General features: G+C 42.5%; 1 protein-coding gene across 5 annotated transcripts in view; it reads left to right on the top strand.

Annotated features, from left to right (window-relative positions):
* sntb1 (syntrophin, basic 1) overlaps nt 1-22,891 on the top strand; it is a 150,780-nt gene that overhangs the window by 23,874 nt on the left and 104,015 nt on the right. For 4 of the 5 annotated variants that reach the window (XM_048529886.2, XM_048529885.2, XM_048529884.2 and 1 more), the window contains exons 1-2: nt 7,404-7,888; nt 14,265-14,484. In XM_048529886.2, coding sequence (XP_048385843.1) covers nt 7,601-7,888; nt 14,265-14,484 — 508 coding nt within the window. In that variant the 5' untranslated portion in view covers nt 7,404-7,600. Of the gene's footprint in view, nt 1-7,403; nt 7,889-14,264; nt 14,485-22,891 lie in introns of those variants that run through there. The other variant, XM_048529887.2, reaches the window with a different exon arrangement.

Here is a 22,891-nt window from a genome sequence, read left to right as displayed (position 1 = left end):
AAAAATACTAATGCAAATTTTTAAATGTTGAAATTAGATGACCTTCTAAAAATCAAAATTAGGTCACAAAGTTGCACTTAGCATCCTAATGTTATTCGGGTCTCTGTTCCAGTCCGTCATCTGACTCACAACATCCAAATAATAAATAACCTTCCTATTCTTTCTGTCAAACTGTAGCAACTCATATTTATCTCTGCTGAACATTCTTTTGCCAGCTATTTGCCCATTCTGTGAGTTTATCAACATACAATATAATTTGTCAAAACCTTCCTCAATAATGGCTTTTACCCCAATTTGGTATCATCTGCAAATTTAGAATTTAAAATTTGTTTTTGATCCTAAAGTCAAATTTGTTAATATAAATTGCGAACAGCAGCGGCTACAGCTTTGACACTTGTTGGCCATCATTTCCTTCATTTGCCATTCTAAATAGCTATCTTTATTTGCATTTTCTGCATTTTGTTTGAATCCAGCAATAGCAATCCTTTCTGCCACTTAGTCCTGACTCCACACTTTCTGATCTTATCCATTTGCCTATTGCACAGTACCTTGTTAAAGCCCTTTGGAAAATCGCATTGATTGCATTATCACTGTCTATTCTCTTATTACTTCCTCAAGAAATTCCATAAGTTTTCTCGAGCAAAATTTTCCTCTTTGAAATCTGTTATGACTAATGATTACAATATTTCTAATTTTTAGGTGTTCTTCTATTGTCTCCGTAGGCAAGGATTTTAAAACTTTCCTCTTCCTGATGTTAAGATGTCTGATCTATAATTTTCCCTTAAACACAAGATTTGCATTAGCTATCTCGCACTACTGGTAGGAAGAAATGGGATCATTCACGGACCTGTGGATAAATGTGCGTTTGACGAATAGTGTCAGCTTAGAGCAGAAAAAATATAAAGCGAATTGACGGTTCATCTGGAGTTCTATATGCCAGCTCACCTTTTAAAGATGGCACAGACACAGGGGATACCCACTTAAGATATGGCGAAAGAACCTGATAGACTTCACAATGACAAACCCTCCAAAAAATGCAATCTAACTTGGACTTGGCTAAAATAAAACTAAGATTCAGAGGCATTGTGATTTCCATAATCTTAATAAGCCCTAAACTATTCTATAACCAATGAAGTACTTGTAAAATAGATCCACTATTTTAATACAGGAAGCAAAACATATTTGCATACAGCAAGCTCCTTCAAATTTCAATGTAATAATGGCCAAATAATCTGTTTGACAATGTGAACAAGGAGTAAAAATGAACTAGAACTTTGAAATATTCTAATAAATGGCACATTGGGAAATATATATTTGCAATATAATAGTGTTGAAATCAAGGCAAATAACATCTCTTTTATAATGTTCTTTCCTCAAAATTTGACTGTTAAAAAAATATTTGTTAGCTGGGCCAGATATCAAAGTTCTTACACTTCATCTGCACAAAGGTTAACTATCATTATCATGTTTTCATATATTTTTGCAACAATGTTTGACACTGTGTAGATTACTAAGCACACATAAATTCTGAAATACCCACTGTTAATTTAAGGTGTAATTATATCTAGAGCCACTGGTGATTTTTTTTAGAACCTCCAAGCTTTGTATCATCTAGCTCCTCAAAAAGACATATTCCAAGCTAACCCAATTTTCTCCATTTTTTAGGCTGCTGCATTTCTTGCAATAACTTTGCGTAAAATCAAATTATATATACAATACAGGCATGTACAGCTTTAAAATAACGATTGAAGGCAGCTACCTGTAAGTACATATTTGTCTGTGAGGAAAGAACAGGATATATCAGATTAATGGGTTCACCTTTTCTAAGAATGTGACAAAGCAAAGTAGGATGACTGGCCTCTTCCTTTGCTATACGGCTGTATGAGAAATATAAAGTCTAACATTTTTATAGCATCTTTTATGACCTCATGATGCCTCATTTCACAACATAGACTATGAAAATTCTCTGTATTTCACTTCATACCATCATACTAGAAAGTAGCCTGATCTACCCTACTTCAGTCGAAGATGGATAACCTCACATTTGCTTAGATTGAACTCCATTTACCACAGTTTTGCCTGTCCACTTATTCTATCAATATTTCTTTGTAATTTTATGCAATCATCTACCCTGCCTACAATGCCATGTAATTTTATGCCATCAGCAAATTTGGATATTTGCATTTTAATGCCATTATTGAAATTGTTGATAAATAACATGAATAATTGAAGCACTAACACAGATCCTTGTGGGATACCACTGACCACATGCTGACAATCTAAATACCTACCCATGGGAACTGCAGATGCTGGAGAATCCAAGATAACAAAGTGTGGAGCTGGTTGAACACAGCAGGCCAAGCAGCATCTTAGGAGCACAGATGCTGCTTGGCCTGCTGTGTTCATCCAGTTCCACACTTTATTATCTTAAATACCTACTCATTACTGGTCTACAGAATTTTAAAGAGAAGCTCTTGATTATTTGGGCCAATGGACTGAGAAGTAGCAGATAGAGTTTAATTTGGACAAATTTGGGGACTGCACTTTGGTAATACAAACAAGGATAGGATTAATACAATTAATGGTGGGCCCTAGGTTGTGTTGTAGACAGGGTGGTTAAGAAGATGTTAAGCATGTTTGCCTTCATGGCTCAGATTTTTGAGTAGAGGAGTTGGGATGTCATGTCGAGTTTTTACAGCATATTGGTGTGGCCCCTCTCCTGAGTACTGTGTGCAATCCTATTTTCCCTATTATAGGAAGGATATTATTAAACTGGAGAGAGATCAGAAACTATTTACCAGGATGTTGCAGGAATGGAGTGTTTGAGATATAAAAATAGACTGGAATTACTGGGACTTTTTTGACTGGAGCATAGGAGGTCAAGGTTGACCTTACTGAAGTTTATAAAAACATAGATAAGGTGAATGACAAGTGTCTTTCCCCTGGGGGGCAGGGGGAGTTCAAAACTAGGGGGTGTATTTTTAAGGTGAGAGGAGAAAGATTTGAGAAGAACACGAGGCAATTTTTTTACACAGAGTGGTTCATATGTGGAATGAACTACCAGAGAAAGTGGTGGATGTGGGTACAGTAACAACTTTTAAAAGACATTTGGATAAATTCATGATTAGAAAGGGTTTGGAGGGATTTGGGACATGCACTGGCAGGTGGGACTAGTTTAGTTTGCGAACATGGTCAATGTGGACAAGTTGGACCAAAGCTTCTGTTTTAGTGCTGCGTGATTCTGTGACTCTAAGTACTAGATGACTAAAAGAGAAAACACCTACTTCAGTACTAGAAATGACAAGATGAAAAAAAGTGCCAAATCAAAATTTAGTCCAAAAACGGAAAAATTTGAACTTTTCCAAGACAGTTGGCTAGAGTAGGGTTTGCATTTAGAATTAAAGTGACTGGTAACAGACACCTCAAAATCATTTGAATGGACTGAATTGAAATGTTTATGATCTGCATTCAGTTTCCCTATTGTAGAAGAAGCCATAATGTCTGTTGCCAATTAACCACTGTAAACCAATCATCTAGTTCTCTCAGTAGTGACTGTTGTCATGGAGAAAACACAGCAGCCAGTTTCCCTGGGTGGTCACGCCAGAGATTTTGGGCGTTGCCTGGGTGCTTGGGCCAGTAGGTGGTTTGAGGATGTGCACTCAGTGAGTGTGGGTAGTCAGGTCAGGGTGTTGTTGGGACAAGGTAGTTAATCCTGGGGTGGGCAGTCAGGTCATGGGCTGGGTAAATGGATGAGGGTCGGTCAGCTAAGTTGGCTGGACAGGTGCAGAGTAACACCAATGGCATGGGTCAACTCTTGTACTGGCTGAAGGTTACCAATGAAGGACTCTTCTCTCAACCTCTCCCCTTTCCCGAGGTGTGGTAACTCTCAGGTTAAAGTCCTATGCTTCAGTGGGATTATGGAGACTTCACCTTTACCTAGAGATACTGAGAATTCAGGATCTGTAATCGGGTCATTTGAGAGCTAGGAATGGTAATAAGGCCGATGAAATAGGTTGTAAGGACAAGAAATTGGGCAGTGGTAATCGGGCCAAGAGTGGGTAGTCAAATCAGGAAGGGGTGGGGGGATGGTATGTGAGTTGAGGGGTAGTTTGTCAGATCAATGTGAGTGTTGAGGATGGGTAATCAGGGATTATGGGAGAGTGTGGTGAGTGTTGACCAGTCAGATTAGTGAAGGTGGGTACTCAGGTTTCGGAGGGTCTAGTGATGTACTGGGTCAGTGATATTAGGGTTTGTGCAGCTGGGATAGAGGTGGCCAGGTTAAGAACCTCAGTATTGAAGTCAGTGGGGTTTTTTTTAATATTCATTCATGGGATTTGGATATCACTAGCTCAGCCAGCATTCATTGCCCATCCCTGATTGCCCAGATGACAGTTAACTGCATTGCTGTAAGTCTGGAGTCACATGTAGGCCACACCAGGTAAGGATGCAGTTTCCTTCCCTAAAAACATTAGCAAACTAGATGGGTCTTTCTGGGCAATAGATAATGGATTCATGGTCATCGTTAGACTTTTAATTCCAGATTTATAATGAATTTAAATTCCAACATCTGTAGTGGCAGGATTTGAATCCAGGTCCCTGTGCATTAAAAAATGTGTTTCTGGAGGCTGTCACTTCCCCTCATATGCGTAAGAGGGTGGTCACGTTAGGTGAGGTGTTTGGGCAGTTTTGGTCCAGGGAAGTGAATGGGTCTGTGGGATGGGAAGTTAGGTGTGGGGGTTGTGATTAGTGGTGTGGGGTTCTGTGTAGGAGGTTTGGGACGAATTGGGTTACATTGTTTGTGACTTGATAACAATTGTAGGGAAAGTATCCAGGTAAGTCCCACGTATCTACCCAAAGTTTCCAACACTGACTTCAGTTTAAGGTGGAGTGTCTGACCAGCAGGTATGTGCCTATTGGGAATTTAAACTCGCTGTAACTTCCCGTCATGATTTCCGCTGGGTCCTAAAGTGGAACAGCAATGATGCCTCAGCATTCACCAACGTTGGTATTGGAAAGTCTGATCAATTCAAGGTGGTCAGCAGGATGAGGGGGGTGAAGAGACAAGTGCAGTGGCTTTTGTCGATGTTTGTCCCAAGCAGCTCCATGACACAGGGCACTGTGCTCTATGGTCTGAGACCAACATCAATGCCACCTAGAGGACCAGCAACTTGGTGAAAGATGTTCTTGTCTGTCAGAAACTTGTTAGTCTTCCAGTGCAAGAAATTGTCCCTGACCGAGTGTTGCAGGCTGGAACATCCCAAGGTCCAGGGCTATGTGCTGAGGGATGCGCTAAAGCTTGGGGCAATGGGGAAAAGGCCACTGTCTAAGGTCTTTCTGCGTAAGTACAGTGTGGGTCTGTTCAGCTGTCAGGCCCTCTTGTTGCCTCAGATGTATGTAAATACGATCCTGCAGAAATAAGAAATGCCTCTAGGTTTTGCAAATGCAGAGAATATCAGGTTCCAATGTTTGGTTTTCTTGATATGCAAAGACTATACAGAATTGTTTTTTTGGCTTGAAGACAAGGTTTATTTTTAATTAACTATTTTGTGCGTGTGTGTTTCTGATTAGGTGCATCATTATCCCCTACCTCTCCCTTTTGTCCAGCTTTGATGAAAAGTTGAAACAGCCTGTACACAACACACATTGTGTGGCCAATACTTTGATCCTCGTGAAATTGTATTTTGGATTACTGAAGAAGTGAAACAGCTTTTATAATTAGAGAAATCTATTCCGCCCAAAATTATGTACATAAAGGGTTTTTTTTGTGAATAAAGTTACCCTGTTATAGGAAAAACATAGTTAAAGCGGAAAGCATGCAAAGAAGATTTATGAGGATGTTACGAGGACCAGTAGGCCTGAGTTATAGGGTGAGGTTGGCCAAAATAGGACCTTATATCTTGGAATGTAGGAGAGAGCGGGGTGACCTTATTGCGGTGTATAAAATATTGAGGGGCACAGATAAGATGAATGCATCTGGTCTTTTCCCCAGCATAGCTTTAAGCATAGGTTTAAAGTGAGAGAGAAACGTTTTAAGGACCTAAGGGGTAACTTCTTCATGCAGACAGTGGTACGTATATGGAATGGGCTGCCCAAGAAGATGGCTGTGGCAGATACAATAGCAATATTTAAAAATAACATTTGGATAGGTGCATGGATGGGAAGGGTTTAGAGGGATATGGATAATATGCAGGCAATTGGAAGTAGCTGAGGGGGCACCATGGACCACTTTGAGCCGTAGGGTCTGTTGTCATGCTCTATCACTCGAAGCATATTCTTGCATTAAAAATAAACCCTGTCCGTATCACGATCAGAGATAATGGGAACTGCAGATGCTGGAGAATCCAAGATAACAAAGTGTGAAGCTGGATGTACACAGCAGGCCAAGCAGCATCTCAGGAGCACAAAATCTGACGTTTCGGGACTAGACCCTTCATCCGGAAGGATCTAGGCCCGAAACGTCAGCTTTTGTGCTCCTGAGATGCTGCTTCGCCTCCTGTGTACATCCAGCTTCACACTTTGTTACCCTGTGGGTATCGTGTAAGGCGCATTCTCTCTTAAAGCCACATGGTGTCGTAGTTCTCTGTAGAAACTAACATTAGACAAAAAACAGGTTCCCGCTCAGTTAAGGAATTTCTCCTTGTTTGCTATGTGTGCAATTATAAATTGTGGTAGTTGGTAGGGGTGTGTGACCCTTCCTGTCAAACAACTCTGCTTTTCCTGGGACTCTGGTTCTTTAATAATCTTGGCTTCGGATTCCCTTTACCAAACAGAACAGCACATTGTGCAGGAACAAACCTTGTTTTTATAATCATTTGTGCGTACCTTATGGCGTCCCGGTTCTCGTGTATTCCTCGTTTCATCAGAGGAACAGCATTTGCTCAAGGTATAATGAGGTTCCCTGCTCTTTTATGGTTGGGGCTGTGAGTGGAATCTGGGGCAGGTCTGACAGGATTAAGTTTTTCGGCTTGAAGACAGGGATTTTTAAATTAAAGTGCTAAACTATGATTTGTGCGTGTGTGTTTCTGATTAGGTGCATCATTACCTCTCCCTTTAGCCCGTTTTGATGAAAAGTTGAAACAGCCTGTACACGACAGGCATTGTGTGGCCAATACTTTTGGATCCTGGTGAAATTGTATTTTGGATTATCGAAGGAGTGAAACAGCTCTTATCGTTAGAGAAATCTATTCTCCCCAAAATCTCTCTCACGCTCAAAGCAGGAGGTGAAGCCAACTATTAAAGCCTGGGATTTCCCGGGTCAATTTCAATTTGAAATTTACACCTGACGGCCCACACCTTTAAACCAGTGACTGGTTCATTTATTCTGCACAAGACAATGTAACTTTTAGCGCGATGTAGTTACACTCCACGCCTCCCAGTTCCAACACACACCCTCTATAGTTCACATCAGAAAGTGGGTGGAGATTTTTTTGTTGTCTAACTTGTCCATCTCAAACAGGAACCGAGCTTAAGAATTTCTTGGCACTAAACGAAGTGGAGGGAGGGAGAGAGAAACAGGAATTCCAATCTCCCCTTAAGGGCTACAGCCATTCGGAGCTTTATCAACTTCTGGACCGAGTGGCATTTTAAGAATGCGACAAAGATGGCGTTAGCCGGCAGAGTACAGAGAAGTGGACTGTTAGAAGTTTTGGTCAGGGACAGCTGGCATCGTGTGCTGGCCACCCTGAATCAGGAGAATCTGATCCTGAGCTGTGAGCAGCCTGGGCACACTGCTTCCTGGAATGGACTCACCAACGGAGCGGGCTCACAAAGTCCCCAAGCCGCCTCCCGCAGCCCCAAATCCACGGCCGTACGCAACGCCTTCACCGAACTACCTGAACACATCCCCGAAACTATCAGCAACAAGAAACGGAGCGTTAGGGTCATCAAGGTACTTCCAGTTGCCTCCTGAGAGAATGGGAAGTCTGTCGTCTCCTTCCCCACCCCCCCCTTTTTTTTGCTGTTTGAGTTAATGTATTTTCAGTGATGCTTTTGTTTTGCTTTGTACTTTTGATTGTAAATCAGTTGCACGTTTTAAATTCCATTTGCAGAAAGTTGGCAGTGTTTTCTTGCAGTGACATTTGACATGGGATGGCACTCTGTTTTGCTAATTCCATACGTGTCCCATTCCCAGTCAACAGCAAAACTGCACAATCTCAACGTGCCACAGTTTCATTAGTTGGTCACTTTGACCTTTTTGGTTACATTCGACCTTTCCCAAAAAGGGAGAGGAGAAATGTTTTCGATTTAACGTCAGGATTAGCCCACGCTTGTGTCTGAATCAGTCTCTTGTGACCAAGGTGGGGATTAGATGTTTTGAGCCGTGAAGGGGTTCCAAAAATTAACTTTTTAAATAAAGAAATGGGCAATGAAAGCAGAGTTTCAGGATTCAGCTCTTTCCGCAACAACTTCTGAGTGTGGCAATAATTTCTGCGTTTGCTGTGATTTTGTTTTTCGTGCTTACCTTTTATTCACCGCTCCGAATTAGTTCGGAGTCTGGATTTTTTTTATCTATATATCACTTTACGAGTTCTGCCATTTTTTTTGTTAAAAGTGCCCAGTCATGATTAATAATCGCTGGGCTTGCAGTAGCGCCGGCGAGAGCTCTACAAGCTGTAATTAACCCATCGAATACCCAAGGCTGGCCCCTTTGCTTGGGAGGTGCACTTGGTTGCAGGCGCCTCCGCATCTGTTTATAAATTAGCTTGCATTCATATAGCGCCTGGAACATCCCAAAGTCACTGGTATCAGCTTTTAAAATAAACCATTGCGATCACTGGCCCAATCAGCTGTGACATTAAAAAAAAATCCACATTTATACGTGACTGGCAATTGCCCTGTGAAGGTGGCAAATAGCTTTGGGGGGCACTTGAGAGTTAATCACAGAGGGCCAGGATTAACTAATAGTTCCAAACCAGGTGAAGGTGGCATTTCTTCCTCTAAAGGGCAGCACAGTGGGTTCAGTGTTTAACACTGCTGCCTCAGCACTGGGGACCTGGATTCGGTTCCACCCTCAGTAACTATCTGTGCAGAGTTTGCACATTCTCCCCATGTCTGTGTGGGTTTCCTCCGGGTGCTCCAGTTTCCTCCCGCGGTCCAAAGAAGTACATGTTAGGTGGATTGGCCCAGTAGTGTCCAGAGATGAGGAGGTCAGGTGCATTAGCCACAGGGAGTGGTAGGGGGCTGGGTCTGGGTGGGATGCTCTTTGGAGAGCTGTTGGACCAAATGGCCTGTTTCCACACTGTAAGGATTCTATGGGATAGTAGTGAATCAACTCAACATCTTCACAGCAATTTTCTTTTTCTTCAAAAATGTACTTTAATCATAAAAAAGTACACATTTAGCCACAACGTAGCATATCAAGGAAACAAAGAAATATTGGAATTTGACTCTATCTAACAAACAAACCAACTCAAACTCTTACTCGAACAAGACAAGACTGTGCGTTTGAAGCACAGAGAGGGTCCGATAACTGAAGGGATCCCGACTTGCCTTCGGCAGAGGACCTCAGACTGTGGCCTTTCCCCACTGTACCTTGGTGACAGCTGCCCCAAGCTTCAGTGTGTCTCTCAGCACAAAGTCCAGCACCTTGGAAGGTGCCAGTCTACAACACTCAATCAGGGTCAACTCCTTGTCCTGGAAGACCAACAAGTTTCTTCCAGATTGCTCACCCCTGCTTTTATTTTCCTGATTTTCTTGCTTTTTTTGTTTAAACTAGGATCTGGACTGATATTCTACTGTTAAGTCTAGGTTACTGAGCATCTAAATACGACCAACTTATTAGTTAGGTGGGAGGTATTAGCATGGTTTTAATGTCACTTGTAATTCAGAACGCCAGGCTAATCGTCTGGGCTAATGGATTCAAATCCAACCATGGCAAATGGTGAAAGTAAATTAGGGGAGGTGACGATCTAGTGGTAATGTGGCTGGACTGCTTTATCCAGAGACACAGGTAATGTTCGGGAGACACGGGATTGAATCCTGCTATGGTAGATGGTGGCATTTGAATTTAATAAGAATTGGGAATTAATACTCTAATGATAGCCATGAATCCATCGCCAATTGCCCCGAAAGACCCATGTGGCTCACTTAATGTCCTTTAGGGAAAGAATCTGCCATCCTTGCCTGACATACAAGTGACTCCAGGCCCACAGCAATGTGATTAGCTCTTAACTGCCCTCTGAGCAATTGGAGATGGGCAATAAATGCTGGCCTCACCTGCATTGCACTTGTCATGTGAATGAATAAAACAAACTTGATAGAAACCTACAATAAAAAGCTAAAGACAGCCCCACCTGTCATACTTATCTGCTTTGGCCTATATGTGACTCCGGACCCACAGTAGTGTCTGGGTAACAAGGGATGGGCAATAAATGTTGGCTTAGTCAGCGATGCACAGATGCTGCAAACCCATTTTCAAAACAGTGGGTTTTCCTTCAGTTGGGATGAGGGGTGAGTAGAAGTGCTGTCAGGGTTAAGGGGAGATGAGTGTGAAGCCACTCTCTGGTGGTGAAGGCCTGTCAAAGATTGAATTGGGGCCCAGGGCAAGGGAGTTAGAATAAGAGAAAAAGAACTTCTGGCCTGTACTGGCCTATAAGGAAGCCTAAAATGAAATGTTAAAACCTTAACTATTTGGACCTGTTCAGATCTTGAGCTGATCTCACTCCTGAAATGTGTACTGCAAGGTCTGGCTGCAGGTTTGAACCAGGTTCAGAGCTAAGGCAGATTTTGCATATGCGTTTGGGGTGGTTGAGATTTTTTTTTTGTGACGTGGGAGGGTTCTGCATTTGCTCCTGCTGAAGTCGAGACTGTGCTTCCTCTTACTCAAGCCTTGGGATAATTATTGCATATTCTGTAGATTTAATCAGATTTAAAACATTGCAGGTTAACATGGGACTCAGCTTCCAGGAAGCAACTTTGGCGGAAGTGATAATTGCATCCCATTATTTTAACTACCCCTCACTCCCCTTGTCCAGCCCAGTTTTCGCCCGACAGGCACAGATAAAATCAGGATGAAAATTACAGATAGTAGTTACTTTGTTATTCTTTCTGGATTGATCCAAACTCGTTTTCTTCACTTAACAGTAGTCCTTCAGTTCAAAAGTCAAGCATTTGGCTGTCATGACATGTGAAAATTCCCCATTATACCAGAATTCCATTTTAAATGAAAACTGCATTAAACATCTTCTGGTCAACAAACATGCCCTGTTATAAGTATGCACGTAATTGCTGAGTGGTTAGCACTGCTGCCACACAGCGCCAGGGACCTGGGTTTGACTCCACCCTCGGGCGACTGTCTGTGTGGAGTTTGCACAATCTCCCCGTGTCTGCGTGTGTTTCTTCTGGGCAGTCCAGTTTCCTCCCACAGTCCAAAGATGTGCAGGTTAGGTGGATTGGCCATGAGAAGTGCAGGGTTACAGGGATTGGGTAGGAGGCTGGGTCACGGTCTGGGTGGGATGCTGTTTGGAGGGTTGGTGTGGACCTAATAGGCTGAATGGCCTGCTTTCACACTGTAGGGATTCTATGATTCTATGGATCTGTCTTAATTTAAAATCTATTTGTTGAGTTTTCTGTTTCAACGCAGATTTCCAGCATTTATGGGAAAGAGAAGAAAGCCCCTCAAGTCAGTTGGATGAGATCATTTCTGCTTTGTATGTGAGAAACTCCGTTGTTCTTGATTGCAAGTTCTTCTATACCTTCACCCGACAAGCATATGTTCATTTTGTGAAGAACTGGTTCCTGAACAGTTTAGTTCTAAGTTAGAAAATGCCTGCCGTTAGTGAAAAAAGTTTCTCACTACTTATTGAAGTATATATTATTATGAGGGCCTTAGAGGGGGATTGAAAGGGCTTATTTCCATTAATGGGTCAATAGCTAGGAAGCACAGATTTAAAGTAATTGGTGAAAAGCTTAGATGGAAAATGAAGAGTATTTCTTACTCATGGGTAATGGGAAGTTAGATCTCACTTCCTGAAGTTGTGATAAAGACAGAGACTTTCATTACATTACCAAGAACTATTTGAATATGCACTGGAGCTGCCCACAAGGTTACACATCAAGAGCTGGGAGATGGGACTCAGTTGGATACTGGTTTTGATCAGTACAGCTGCAACGTTCTACTATATTGTCAATTTTCTGTTTGTCTTATCAATTCCCTTAATCGTCACAGCTAGGTCATATCCTTGAGGGAGTAACAATCTATTTTATCCAACTTATTCTCATAACCTAACTCCTTTTAACCATGATCTTCTTTCACATTTGTGCTTTATTTTTCTTTGTTCAAACTTATTGAAAGCCTAATGTGTGGATTCCTCCTGCAATTCTACATAGTTAACAATTGTGTGTCAAAAGTTTATGTTCGCATCTATGTATTTTCCAAAGACATTGTTCATTTTGATTTGAAAACCGCTAGTAAGATTACATCCACACGCACTATTTCCCCATGCTAGGGGTTACGCTGGCAACGGTTTTATTTCAAAGGCTGAAGTAGTTTGTTTGTTTCCTTGTGGTCTCTGAGGTTTTGCATTATCTGAAATAATCTAATGTCTGAGGGAGCCTCCAATGAATCATTTCCTGTGCCCACAGAGCATAGTATCATAGATAACAAAGTGTGGAGCTGGATGAGCACAGCAGGCCAAGCAGCATCTTAGGAGCACAAAAGCTGACGGTTCGGGGTCCGGGACTCCCTTGTCCGCTCCACACTGCCCTCCAAACCCACCACACCCATCACTTACCCCTGCAACCGCAGGAAGTGCTACACCTGCCCCTACACCTCCTCCCTCAGCCCCATCCCAGGCCCCAAGGTGACTTTCCACATCAAGTAGATGTTCACCTGCACATCCACAAATGTGGTATACTGCATCCACTGTACCCAGTGTGGCTACCTCTACATTGGGGAAACCAAGCGGAGGCTTGGGCACCGCTTTGCAGAACATCTACGCTCAGTTAGCAATGAACTATGCAAACCATTTTAACTCCCCCTCCCATTCCTCAGATGACAAGTCCATCATGGGCTTCCTGCAGTGCCACAATGATGCCATCCAAAGGTTGCAGGAACAGCAACTCATATTCCGCTTGGGAACCCTGCAGCCCAATGGTATCAATGTGGATTTCACAAGCTTCAAAATGTCCCCTCCCGCCACTGCATCCCAAAACTAGCCCAGCCTGTCTCTGCCTCCCTAACCTGCTTTTCTCTCACCTATCCCCTCCTCCCACCTCAAGCCGCACCTCCATTTCCTACCTACTAACCTTATCCCGCCCTCTTGACTTGTCCGTCCTCCCCAGACTGACCCATCCCCTCCCAACCTCCCCACCTATACTCTCCTCTCCACCTATCTTCTCCTCTATCCAACTTCAGTCCGCCTCCCCCACTCTCCCTATTTATTTCAGAATCCTCTCCCTATCCCCCTTTTCTGATGAAGGGTCTCGGCTTGAAACGTCAGCTTTTGTGCTCCTCAGATGCTGCTTGGCCTGCTGTGTTCATCCAGCTCCACACTTTGTTATCTCGGATTCTCCAGCATCTGCAGTTCCCATTATCTCTGATCACAATATCACAGATTCTTTTTGAGCAGGAACTGCAGGAATTGATTTGAAGAAGCAGTTTCTTTTGCTAGTGTCCTTCATTCTGGACTGATCTGGAGTATTCTATCACACAGCATCAGCTCCAAAGCCTCAGCCCTCCCTTTGTTTGCAACTTCCTTCAGTCTGGCTACCATGCTAGATCTCTACGTTCCACCAGTTCAGGCCTGTTTTACATCCCCAATTTTCTTCACTTCACTGTTGTTGGTCCTGTCTTAAGCTTCCAAGGCCTGAAGCTGTATGTTCTCACCATGAACTTCCCCACCTCTCTGTCCTTCTCTTTGACTGAGTTTACTGTCTTATGTTCCATTGTGGCGAATGCTCTCTGGTGCAGCACCTTGGGAAGTTTTACTGTGTTGAAGGCACTCTGCAAATGCAAGTTTCAAGAGCTAAAGACAAGTTAAATTGTGTTGGCTTTAACATCTATTGACAATGCACCATTCTCTCTGTACCCCACAAGAGTGCCATGCCAGCTCAGACTTTTTTGGGCTCCAGTCTCTGGGCTGAGACTGGAACTCTCATTATTTCTAACTCGGAGGCAGGAGTACAAAGTCCTGAAGCAAAGCAAGCATTGAACAGGAATATGTTGGAGTGTTTCAGAATTTCAGTTATTTAAGGGTGGCAGTATTATGGAGGGTGTGACACTGATCCTAATGGTAACAACATCTTTTTTCTTACCTTTTTTAAAGCAAGAGGTTGGGGGCCTAGGAATCAGCATCAAGGGAGGCAAAGAGAACAAGATGCCAATTCTGATCTCGAAGATCTTCAAAGGTTTGGCAGCTGATAAGACCGAAGCTCTATATGTGGGGGATGCTATCTTATCAGTGAATGCTGTGGACCTGAGGGATGCAACACATGATGAGGCAGTGCAAGTGCTGAAGAGAGCAGGCAAAGAGGTGCTTCTAGAGGGTGAGTTAGCACTTGCTTGTAATGAGTAACTTCTGACTGATCCAATTCTAAGTCAAAATTTGTGTTAACTTCCTAATTGGCAATGAGAGTGTGTTTGAGGGACGTTTCTAATAACACACCTTTCTTAAAATCCAGATTCAGTCTTCATTCTTGTTTTGTCCAAGTTATTAAGTAACTACTAATTCTTAATCATTTGTGAACTGGATTGTTGTTCCCACATGAGTGCAGGTTTTTTTATCGTGTCTTAAAATGCAGAAGACATCAGTGGAAATTTTGCAGGCCTGCTTCAGTAAATTGAATGGTTTCACTGCTGGTTTTCCCATTAGCTGGGGTCAATCATTTACAGTGAAGATTGTAAAATATTTAGCCTTTACACCAGACACATTGTAGAATGCCTGAGAGAGAAAAGCTACTATTTATATAACACCTTTTGAGAAACTCAGACTGCTGCAAAGCTCATTGTTGTGATTTAAGTCTGTTCAGATGTGCAGTTACATTTGAAACTGATTGAGTTATGGTAGCTAAAGTCACAGACAGCACAGAGCCAGGTAGGAAAGTAAGTTGTGAAGAAGGTCTAAGGAGTTTTTGGACTAATAGGCAGGTCGAGCGAGTGGGCAAAAATCTGGCAGATTTGGAATGGGAATGTGTGAAGTTGTTCACTTTGTCAAGAATAAAATAGCAGATTATTACTCAACTGGTGAACAATTGCAAAATTCCAAGCTGCGGAAAGACCTAGGCCACTGCGTTGTCATGTGAAACTAAAATGCAGGTACAGTTTATAATCTGATAGCCACTGTGACGCTAACCTTTATTACGAGAGGAATTGAACATAAGCATAAGAATGTTACACTTCAGTTGCATTGGCTGAGATCACACCTCAAATATCATGTTGGCTTCCTTATTTAAGGAAGGATGCATTGGAGGAGGTTTACAAGATCAATGCCTGGAATGAATAGGTTGTCTTATGTATAGGTTGGACAGGCTGCCTGTTTTCTCTGGAGTTAGAAGATGAGGGGTGACTTGATTTGAAGTCTGTAAGATCCTGAATGGTATTGACAAGATGCACCCTGAAAAGATGTTGCTTCTTGCATGGACTCTGGACTGGAGGCACTGTTCAAAAATTAGGGGTCGTCTTTTAGGAGATAGATCAGAAGAATTTTGTTTTCTCTGAGGTCTGTGTAACTTTGCCTTCTGAGGCAGAAAATTTCAGAGTATTGTTGAATGTTTTTAAGGCAGAAATGGATAAATTCTTGTTAGACAAGCTAATCAAAGGTTATCGGTTGTAGAGAGGTACATGATCTTATTGAATAGTGGGGCAGGCTCAAGAGGCTGAATGCCCTTCTCCTCCTATTACCATATTTATAACTTGGAGAAAGCAGCATCTAATTTCCACACAAGGTCTCCCAAACAGATATTAGACAATGGCTGAATTATCTATTTTAATATCTATGTGGTTTATGTCTTCAAACCTCTGGAGGAGCATTTAGACTCCACAAGCTTCTAACTTCAGCGAGTGTGCTCCACACTGAGCTACACGAGTATCGGAGAATTACTGCGTGGTCAGTTTCTGGACCACATACCAGCCACAAAATAACATTGCAGTATCTCTTTAAATAAAATGAGGAATTGCAGCTCACCATTGTTACTGGCTAATAATGTGCTGTAAAGTTTTCGTAGGCGAAAGAAAGGAAGCTGCTTAATTACTATGAACTGAAATCATTCTTGTGGTTCAGGCCTCCATAACATAAGACTTTGGCTTCGTATTAATAACAGCTGCGTCATGTTATTTGAAGACAATTTTTCATAATAGTTCACTTAAATTAAAAAAGTGATCTATTTCTTTGTGGATCTAATCCTGTTTGCATCGTTGTATGTGCAATGTCATGTTGTATATTTTATAATGAAGTAGTTTCGCCAACTGATTGTAGATCAAATTCAGTATTTTGTTGACCTCAGCAATTCCATGTTTTTAAAAAAAAAATTCCTTAAGGTATGATTGCAGGGTGTCTGAAGGTACTATGAAATGATAGACTAACGATTTATTTCAGATGTGAAACCTTTTTTTCCCAAAAGGTGCATAAAATTGTCAATGTTGCAGGAACTCTGAGGTTATCAGGGCCAAGTGATCCATAATAGATGGGTTCAGATAATCAGGGCTGTGAGCTGTGATCTACAGCATTAAAGCAAGTGGCAGTCAACGCAAATGTTGTTTCTTGGTGGTGCTTACGATGTCTACTGCACAATCAGGCTCATTCCTGTAGTTCAAAGGATAGACGAGAGTAATTAACACTTCAGTGCTTCAGTAAATTCTAAGAACTTGCACAGAGGAAGGAAGCCAAAGAAAGTGCAGATTTTAAATTCTGAGACAGAAATGCTGAATAATTAACTGGTGAAAATTAATCTACTCCTGAACTGGTAGACGCTCTCAACGATGCTACTGCTAGCATGTTATCCAGCTATTTTTAAAGTGCTGCCAGTGGTTAATAGCATCAGCTGTGGTTTAGTGGGTAGCTTTACTCACCTCCTGAGTTAGAAGGTTAGAGGATCAAGTCTCACTTCAAAGACCTAAACACAACCGAAGCTGATATACCCAGCGCAGTACTGAGAACTGCATAACCTGAGTTGCTGTCTCCTGGCTGAGAAGGTATTATGAGGCTCTCTGTTTACTCCATTTAAAAAGGTCTAAATGGTGTTTGGAGGAGCTGATGAGTTTTCCCAGGGCCAATATTCATCCTTCAATTGAACAGTACCAAATACAAAGGGTTATTAATCACGTCATTGCTGTTTGTGGGAGCTTGTATTGTAAAAATTGGTTCCTACAGTGAGTGCACGACAAAAAGTGCTTCACTTGCTGTAAAGGGCTTTAGGACATGAGGTTGTGAAAGCAATATAAATGCAAATCTTTGTGTATTGGTTAATATTTTTGTTTGCATTATTCATTCATTGGATTCACGCTGACAAGGCCAGAATTTGTTGTCTAATCCAAATTCCCATGAAGGCGGTGGTGAGCTGCCTTACTGAGCCACTGTTGTCCATGTGGTACACCCACAATCCTGTTAGGGAAGTTCCAGGATACTGACCTAGTGACAGTGAAGGAACAGTAAGCTGTTTCCAAGTCAAGCTGCTGGGAGATTTGGAGGGGAGCATTTATGCAATGGTTGGGGTTGGGGTGGGGGGTTGGGGGATGGGTAATGAAAGAGTGGGAATGCCCAGGATGTTGATAGTGTGGAATCCAATTATGGTAATATGATGAATATCAGAAGGAGATGTCTAATGTGATGGCCCAGTGGTAATATTGCTAGATTAATAATGGGGTTGTTTTAGCTCAGTTGACAGGATGGTGGGTTTGTAATACAGCTGATGCCAACAGTGAACAAACAATTTCTGTACTGGCTGAGGTAATTATAAAGGCCATAAATTCTCAAGCTTGTCCTTTACTTAAGGTGGGCTGACACCACCACACACCCCCACCCCGGTTTACACTTACGGTTTGTCTCTCTGTTCAGCGAGCAGCCTTTGGTCCCCAGGGACGAAGGTGACTTTCACTTCTCTGGCTGGTAATCCAGAGGCCCAGAAGACAGATGTAAATCTCAAACGTGGAAAATCAAGCAAGTTGCAGTGATGGTGACAATTGGAGCTATCATCAATTGTTGTAAAACCCACGAGTTATGTCAATGGACCGATCCTTGCATCAACCATTTCTTTTACCGTGCAGGGCAATTCCCATAGTCCCCTTTCTGAGCGGAATCTTGTGTCAGGCATTTCTGTTCCTGATGCCATTTCACCTTCCCACCCACCCCCGTTAGATCAGGGCAGATCAGATTTAACCTGGTGTGGATTTTTCTCCCCATCAGCAACTCTGCTGGAGCTATCCCTGTAGTCGCATGAAGTGTGGTCCTATAATCAGATAGGAACCGGGCCAATTTGGTATCTAATTAAGCTGTAGGCTATTTCTTTAAGCCTACCTTCAAAGTTTGGGCTGATTTTTATTTCAGACCATTGGATGATGGATGTTATGGATTTGTCCTTTATATGACGAATACCATGCAACTTTAGGAAATAGTCAAATTCCCTCCTGATAAATGATGGCTCTTACCCGTGACCAACACTTCTGGGAGTCCATGCATTGCAAGTAAATGTGGACGGTTTATCTATCGTCATCCCTATGTTTGCTGAATCATTTCTGTGCACATCCAGGCATTTTGAGTGAGCATCCACAATGACTAAGAACATTGATCCCATAAAAGAACCTCCGTAGTCAATGGATAACCAAGTACAAGGTTTACTCAGCCATTCCCATGCATGTGGGGGTGCTGCTGGCACCCTGGGCACTGCCCCACCAATGCAGTGATGTCTGCTTTGAATCCTGGCTTCCAAACATGACTTCTCACCAACATCCTTATTTCTGGAATTCCTGGATGACCCTCATGGAGGTCAGCCTGTGCCTGGCAGTGATCTTTGTTTGGGACAATCACTCTTGCTCTCCATAACAAAAAGACACCCTGTACTGGGATCTGGTCTCTCTGGGTCCAAAAAGGGTTTCAGTTCCGGCCCTTTTAGTTTCCCCCTTCATCAGCAGCTGTTTCAGTTTGATCCTTCTGCATCTGATATTGTCAGCTGTGACTGGGAGTGTAACCGAGAAATTGAAAAACATTATTTGGACCTTTCTAGTGGCAAAACCATGGGTTGTGTATCTGCCACTCGGAGACAGCTCAATGCATCTACATTTGGCCTCCCAGACAGTGTTCCACGTTGTAATTATAGACACTTAGAATGAAAGCCCACCGCTGAAATTTGGCCTGAAGCTATCCGTGGCACTGCTTTGTCCTCTTTTTAAGTAGTCTTAACAGGGGCTTGTGGTCTGTTACTATTAGATACTTACATCCATTAAAGGTATGAACACCAAACTGTCCTTCTCTATCTGGGTGTATTCCCGTTCTGCATCAGTCAAAGTCCTGGATGCGCATGTTATTGGGCATTCTTCTCCATTAGGCCACCGACAAGCTAATACTAACCCGATGCCACATGGGGGGGGCATCGTATGTCAATACCAGGCTGTGGCTGGGCTTCACAACCATTTATAAGGCTGACCCTTAAGAGTAGATGCAAAAATGCCTGGACAGAGGCCAGGTTATGTATGAACTTTGGAAAGACCCAAGCTCTGGTACTGACGTGGGAACCAGGGTACCTTTGATTACATGCACTCTATTCTCCAGTTGGTGTAATCTGATCTTGTCAGCTTGGTAGCCCAGGCAGGTCAAATTAGAACTGGGTGACAATTTAACAAGATGTTTATTTTGATTGGCTCTGTTTTGGATGGTGCTAAGCAATTCAACTGTTCCAAATCGGATGTAAGTGGACTTTCCAAGGTATGAACTCTCCTGGATAGTGCCTTATGAGTTCAATTACTCAATTTAGGATTGGTGGGACTCTTGCTGTATTGAATCTGCACACTGGCAGCAACTACAATGGCCTGCCAGCCTAGATCCTTGATCCGTTTGGCTGAGGCTTGGCTTTGTATGGGGTTTTGCAGTAGGATGACCTAAGAGGCCCTCTGCTCAGGATGTGTCCTGAGTGAGGCTATGTAATTGCCTTGACTCGAGTGGTGTTCCTCAAGCCCAGTCAGATTGGCGACAGTGTCCACTTCCTTCAGAATGTCCTGCAACTCATATGCTGCACATGCTACATTTCCCAATGATCAAGCCAGTTGTGGTGCCTGTTTGAAGTCCAGTTGGGCTTTAGTAAGTGGACGCTTTTTGCTTGGTTACGTCATTAATCCCACTAGCCTCAAATGGTCTCTCAGCATCTCGTTAAGGGTTGAATCAAAGTCGCATGCCTCTGCCAGTCATCTTAGCCTTGTCAAAAATCCCAATATGGATTCCCCCGGTTATCAAATCATTGAGCAAAACTGATAGCATCTCAGAATTAGGGCCCTCAATTGTTCACACGGTGCGAAGGTTGACATCCCAGAATGTCACTCCAGCAGAGGTGGAAAAGTGGCAAGATTTAGTTAATACCCACCACCCCATCCAAAACTTGGGGTCGTAATATTCCTTAACTAAATCCATCAACTCTTGATAAAGTTGCGGGTCCTCAAGCTGTCAGGAGAATTGCCACTTGCTTTACCTCTGCCCCAATGTCATTTGCTTGGAAAAAAAATTCATGCTTTCCACATACTGAGCCCAGTCTTTGGTAGCAAGATCAAACGAGTCTGACTTCTCAAATAATGACATGATACCAAGAATGTTTCCCTTAAATCAAAGATGACCATTGCGAGTGAATTTCTTCAGGAGCATGTGTTTCTCTCGTCACCACTGAAATAACTCCACAAAGGCTGGGATCCCATCACCAAATCACGCTTTATTTGCACGTGGAGAGTCCTTAACACTGGTCCAGTTCCATCAGAGTCAGCTCTGAGTGAGCAAAACCAATCAACCTGCAGCCTGGTTCGTCACAGTGGTGGCAGCATGAGACTCTTCAATGATCACAAAGTGCCCATTTAAGGCCTTCAATTGGTCATGACCTCCCAGCAGAGGTGAAAAGATGGTAAGGTTTGGTTTATACTACCTTTCTATCCCTACCCTTCCTACCTCCAGGCTCACCCGTGGATGATTCCAGCCATCTTTTCTACTAAATGGGCCAGCTGAAGAAGCTGAATGTGCTTTTGTTAGTTTTGTTACTGTCCCTGTTAGTGCTCACTGGCCTAAGTCCAGGATCTGCTATTTCTCTTATTAATTTCTGTGTTATCTCAGTGTTTGGTTGCTCGATTTGGGAAAGAAAGCTCGGGTCACGCAGAGCCCAACTGTTTCCTCTTGCATGTGGCTCGGTAACTGGAGCTCATGGATTTTCAAATAAGTGGCAAAAGATCCAGATGGAAAATCTTTCTCACACAAAGGGTGGTAAGATCCGGAACACGGTCCTTGAAAGGACTGGAAGAGTAGATATTCCATAACAGTTCTCAGAAGATAATTGGATATGTCTTGGAAAAGGATTTATTTGAAGGGCTCTGGAGAGTGGGACTGATTGAATCGCACTTTCAAAGAACCAGCACGGGTATAATGGTTCGAATGGCTTCCTTCTGTGCAAAGTGATTAAATGTAACACTTCAAGTGAACTTCTATAGAACATGCAGTGTCACTACCTATGATCATTTGTTTAGAAACCTGCCCTCAACTGGCTTTTATAAGAGGAAGGCAAGAGTTATCTTTTAGTAACATTGTTCAAGTGGATCGCCCTCCCCTTCCTTTAGAGTATTAATTTATTGTACACCAATGATGTCCATACAACTGGACTATTTTCAGAGCAACTTGAGGAGAGCCACTATATAACATAATCCTCATGATCCCATTAGCAATGGGGTAGTTTGATCGAACTTGTCATTTATTTTGGAGGGGCTCAGCACTCAAAAATGATCATTGGGTTTGGCCAGCTGTCCTCGTAGAAGAGGGACTGGCAGACTTCCATTTTGGACACTGTGTAAAGGAGGAGAGACTGTTTCCATTGGCGGGAGCGTCAGTAGCTAGAGGAGACAGATTTATGGTAATTGTCAAAAGATCCAGAGGGGGACAAGCAAAAACATTTCCCGTGTAACAGTTTATTGTGATCTGGAATGTGCTGCCTGAATTGTTTGTAGAACCAAGTTCAATAGTGACTTTAAAAAAACAAATAAACTGTAGAAATACACAGAGCCGGGGAAAAGAACAGGCGAACGGGGCCTAATTTGATTGCACAGGCACAATGGACCAAATGGTCGTCTCGTGTGCAATGTGAATTTACAAGCTTATGACTCTGATTACTTCATTCCCTTTGCAAATTATACTTTTAAAAAGTTGCTAAAGTATTCATCTAGTGACAAAATCCCTTTAAACTCCAATCCAAAGTGAGGTTTTTTTTTATGGAATAAAATTTTAATGGGACGGAGTTCAAAGGGAAAGTTACTAGGCAACCTCCTTTTTATTATCATTAATGAGTCTTGCATCATTTTCTAACAAAGGATTATTGCAGTATAAGTTGCAGCTACATGAAGACCCCTGTGGTTTATGATTATTACTAATGAATGCCACTAGCTGGAAACAATATTTCAAATGTCATCCGTTTTCCAGATTTGGGGAAATGTCAGTAAATCTAACAGCAAATTGTGCCAATGAAACAAGTCACATCTCCAAAAGAATCGATGCTTACATACAGTATACCTTATTCGCCCCTTCATACTTATGCCAGCTCTTTCAAAGAGCTACTTAATTAAACAGGCTCCACTTTGCGCCCAGTCACCCTTTTCTCCCCCTTCAATTATTTATCCAATGTCCTTTTGAAAGTTGCTAAAGAAACAGCTGCCAAGGTCTTTGCAGGTAACATATTGCACATCACAATTCATTATAAAGAAGTAGTTCTCCTCAATTTCCTTCTG

The sequence above is a fragment of the Stegostoma tigrinum genome, chromosome 5, assembly GCF_030684315.1.
Source record: "Stegostoma tigrinum isolate sSteTig4 chromosome 5, sSteTig4.hap1, whole genome shotgun sequence".
Taxonomy (NCBI): domain Eukaryota; kingdom Metazoa; phylum Chordata; class Chondrichthyes; order Orectolobiformes; family Stegostomatidae; genus Stegostoma; species Stegostoma tigrinum.
The sequence above is the reverse complement of the archived record's forward strand: the minus strand, read 5'-3'. Positions and strand labels throughout refer to the sequence as shown.